Genomic DNA, 3,789 nt, shown 5'->3' with positions numbered 1-3,789 from the left:
TTCACCATGTTGGTCAGGCTGGCCTGATGCACATTTCTTGTAAGTACATTTGGAAATTGCTTCCTAACCACAATAAACACTGTGTACAGGTTTTTAAAATGTCCCTGGATACATATTAATTTTTTGAAATCAATCTGGCTCAACTTGCCAGTTATTGCTAGATCCAATAATCCTGAGAGCTCAAACTAAAAAACTGGTAAAAAGAAAAATACTCAGGCTCTACAAATGTAATTTGTCTTTAAACAGGCAGAAAATTTTTTTTTTTTAAAGATAGAAGTGTCTAAAAGGTCTTTGGCTACCTTGACAGCTCAATTTAAAAACAACAGGTTGATATACTGTAAAATAAGATGTTTCAGTGTAGCTCCAAAAACCTTTATAAATACAGCCATTTGGAAGGACGATCCTGGATCAAAAATTATTCCTTGTGCATCTGAGAACAGCAAGAGGGGAAGAATTATGATGTCATGAAGGAAGAGGCTGACAACATGCGCACCTCCTAGAGCTGATAAAGATGCTCAGGGTTGGACAACAGGGACACCCCTTCATTTCCTCCATCACACACAAGAGTAGAGAATTATAGGAATTATAGAATTATAGGTTTTCAGATCCCACCCCATAGCAGACTAGCTCTGACATGCATCTGAGAGCAAGGAAGCCCTAGGAATGGTGTTTGCTAGGTTGCCAGAGTAGTCTTGCCAGAAAAGGTGACAGGGTCATGACAGACTGTGACAAACAGGTTCATTCAATGCTGATATCCAAGTCTCACCTACATTATGTGCATGTCTCATTTCAGTTGTCATAATTGTCTCTATAATTTCCTCCTGAGTAGCGGTCATAACCACCCTGGTTTCTGAAAGAAAAAAAAAAAAAAAACACACAGAAGATTTCCAGGACTGCATTAACACCACTGACATTAATTGTATGTGTCACATTTTACAGTATATACCATAACATAAACCTTAGATATCAAAAACAGGGTATGTTAAGCATATGTCCCATATGCTTAACGTTTTACAGCATACAATTTATGTGCAGTATATTAAATATTCCATGTTAAAACAACAGTTATATAACTAACCCACACAGCACAACTAACATATAGTATACTTCATCATCTTGCAACTGTATGACCATACAATTAACTCAAAATACTTCATACTCATTTTAAGCACACATTAGTAACAACAAGGTGTGGTATGTATGAACACCCAGGCACTGAGTTTTTAAGGAGAGGAAAGCAATAGCAAAAAATCCCAACCCCTTGGCTACCCACCTGCCATTATAGTCTCTGGAACTGGAACGTCCATATCCATATCCATACCCTCCAGGTCGACTGTCATAATACCTGCCACTCCCATAGCCCTGGTCCCCACCACCTACAGAAGAAAAAATATTTAAATGGCAGTTATCCACACATAGGCAATTCTCCCTCTCACTCCATGATCAAACTTATCACTGCACTCACCTCTAGAGTAGCTGCGACCACGCCCATGGGCCCCAAAGGCACCTCCTCTAGTTCCCCGAGCAGACTTGCCTGCGTGATCCACACGGATCTGACGACCATCCAGGGACTACGTGTGGGAGACACAAGGAGGATGGGTTGACAGTCCATCAGGGCAGTGGTGAGGGAAGAGCAGGCATGGGCAAAGTGGGCAAAAGAGCCCAAAAATTCCTGCTGGGCAACAGGTTCTGGGTGCCACGTTCCAGAATAAGCTCCTTTACCCCAGAATGGATTCATCAGGAGCTACAGAATCCCACATAAAATGAACTGAAAGCACCGTGTTCCCTTTGCTACTACTTACATCTTGACTGAACTCAGGCTGAGTTCTCCTCCCCACTCCTCTAAGCTGCCCCACTATCAGGGCTAGACAGACACCTCTCTTGGTTTGAGGCTTCAGAGTCCATGTCAGAAGACTCACGAGGTCCTCTCCCGGCCAGGCCCACAGGTCTGCAGACTCTACTACCTAAGCCCAAGGCAGGTCAACCATCCACAGGTGGCTTCTCGGCCTCATGCAGGACCAGTCGTCGCCTCCCAGGCGGCCAGGCTCTGTATGCCGCTGCCCTCCACCCCCTAGAACAGAAGGCAGTCATGCTCCTGTGAGTGGGCACTGCGGGGCTTGGTGGCCACGCTGCCCCGAGCAGACAGAGGGGAAAAACAGAATGAAGGAAGCTGCAGACGGGGGCAAGGCCCCTCTGCAGATAGGATGCCCCACCTCTCCGTTCATGGCTCTCATCGCAACTGAAGCATGCTCTGGGTTGGTGAAGGTGATGAAACCAAAACCCCTGGACCGCTGAGTCTCCCGGTCCTTGACAACGACCACTGTGAGGAGGAGAAAATGGAACAATGTGGACCAGTCAGCACCACAAAGGTTAAGTAGCAAAGGGTGGCCTGAAAAGGGAATGGCGGTAGGTAGGGAAAACGGAGCCCTCCCACCAATTCCGAAGACGTTTTCCTCAGCCTTAGTCGACACCGTAAGTTTAGGGAGAAAAAGAATTTGGGAAGTTGGGGTTCTGCCTTTTTGCTGAATATTCTTTGAAATGCAAGAGTCCCAGACTTTCTCACCAACCCCCATTGTCAATCTGGCCCGTCTCACCCTCAGAGATAGGCCCGAAAGTGCTAAAGTGGTCTTCCAGTGCCTGCTCATCGGTGTTGAAGTTGAGCCCCCCTACGAAAAGCTTTCCTTCTTCAGAGGACATGGCAGCGAGTTCAAGTCCTGTAGGAAGAACATGAAGAATCGTGGCAGAAAGAAACAAAAAATGGATAAGTGAGAAAATATCCAAAGATAAGGCAAAGAGAAGCATAGAAAACAGACAAAAAAGAGGAACAAAATATGGGTAACTAGAGAGGCTGAGAAAGGAGGCCAATAAAGTGGTAATCTGCGGGGCTGACTCAGCGCAGCCACCATTAGGGAACCACCATCGCGCATCCTCACACATTCACAGCCGCCACACCCGTCATTTTGTGCCACTGCGCAAGCCCAGAGCATCCTTGCCTTCCCTCGACGCCGGCAGAACAAGATGGCGGCCGCCACGTGAGAAAAGAAAATCAAGTGTAGGCTGTCGCGTGGTTACTGACACCCCCGACGCCACCAGGCCCTCCCGGTACACCTCACACTCAAATACGGCGCGCCGACCTTCCACCAACCGCAATGTTTCACCTCCGAGCACGGCACCCGCCCGCCCCAGAAAATGCCAAGCCTACGTGTCACCGGCCTTTATTCTCCCTACTCGCTATCCCCTGGTCTTGGGCGGCGCGGCGCATATGTGGCTAGGAGCCGCCGTTCCGCAGGACATATGTAGCTTACCTGGAAATTAAAACGTAAAAAAGCCGAACACAGAGAGATGTCGGAAGAGCAGAGAAAACAGAGACGGAGCTGCGCGGGAAGACGACTGATAAAGCGTACGTAGCGAGGACGTCACAGGACGTTCACCCTGCGCGTCCCGGCGTGCGTGCTGATTGGCTGAGGCCAGAAGGGGCGTAGTGGTGGGGAGAGGAAGGGACGGCAAAGCGAAGGGGACAATGCTCTCTGTGCGTTTCCGGAAATGGTGTCGACTTTTGCAAAACTGGTGCACCCTAAACGTCAGCATCCACCACCAACAACCGGCTGAGCGTTTTCATCCCTTCCACACAGAAACCTTCTCACTCTTATACTACTTGCCGTCCCTGACATCGTCCTTCCGTCCTTACCATCATTTCCCCCGCTGGATCTGATGTCTTCCTCACCATCGCAGCTGTTTTCCTCTAGGTCCCTGACATTCTCTGATGTCAACGTCCTTCACCTTCTAATT

General features: G+C 48.1%; 1 protein-coding gene across 2 annotated transcripts; it reads right to left on the bottom strand.

Annotated features, from left to right (window-relative positions):
* Window positions 1–266: 266 nt before the first annotated feature.
* Window positions 267–3,521, bottom strand: RBM3 (RNA binding motif protein 3). 2 transcript variants are annotated; one of them, XM_017523862.2, is made up of 7 exons: window positions 3,306–3,521; window positions 2,595–2,714; window positions 2,214–2,320; window positions 1,466–1,571; window positions 1,274–1,376; window positions 767–850; window positions 267–430 (listed from the first exon to the last, which is right to left on the bottom strand). In XM_017523862.2, exons 2-6 carry the CDS (start codon window positions 2,695–2,697, stop codon window positions 790–792), a joined length of 480 nt encoding a protein of 159 aa, XP_017379351.1. In that variant the 5' UTR covers window positions 2,698–2,714; window positions 3,306–3,521; the 3' UTR covers window positions 267–430; window positions 767–789. The 2 variants fall into 2 exon arrangements, with proteins under 2 accessions (XP_017379351.1, XP_017379352.1); XM_017523863.2 differs by having other exon boundaries at window positions 771–850.
* Between the last annotated feature and the right edge of the window lie 268 nt (window positions 3,522–3,789).

This window comes from Cebus imitator, unplaced genomic scaffold (genome assembly GCF_001604975.1).
Source record: "Cebus imitator isolate Cc_AM_T3 unplaced genomic scaffold, Cebus_imitator-1.0 Scaffold30, whole genome shotgun sequence".
Lineage (NCBI taxonomy): Eukaryota > Metazoa > Chordata > Mammalia > Primates > Cebidae > Cebus > Cebus imitator.
This window is presented reverse-complemented; position numbering and strand designations above follow the sequence as displayed.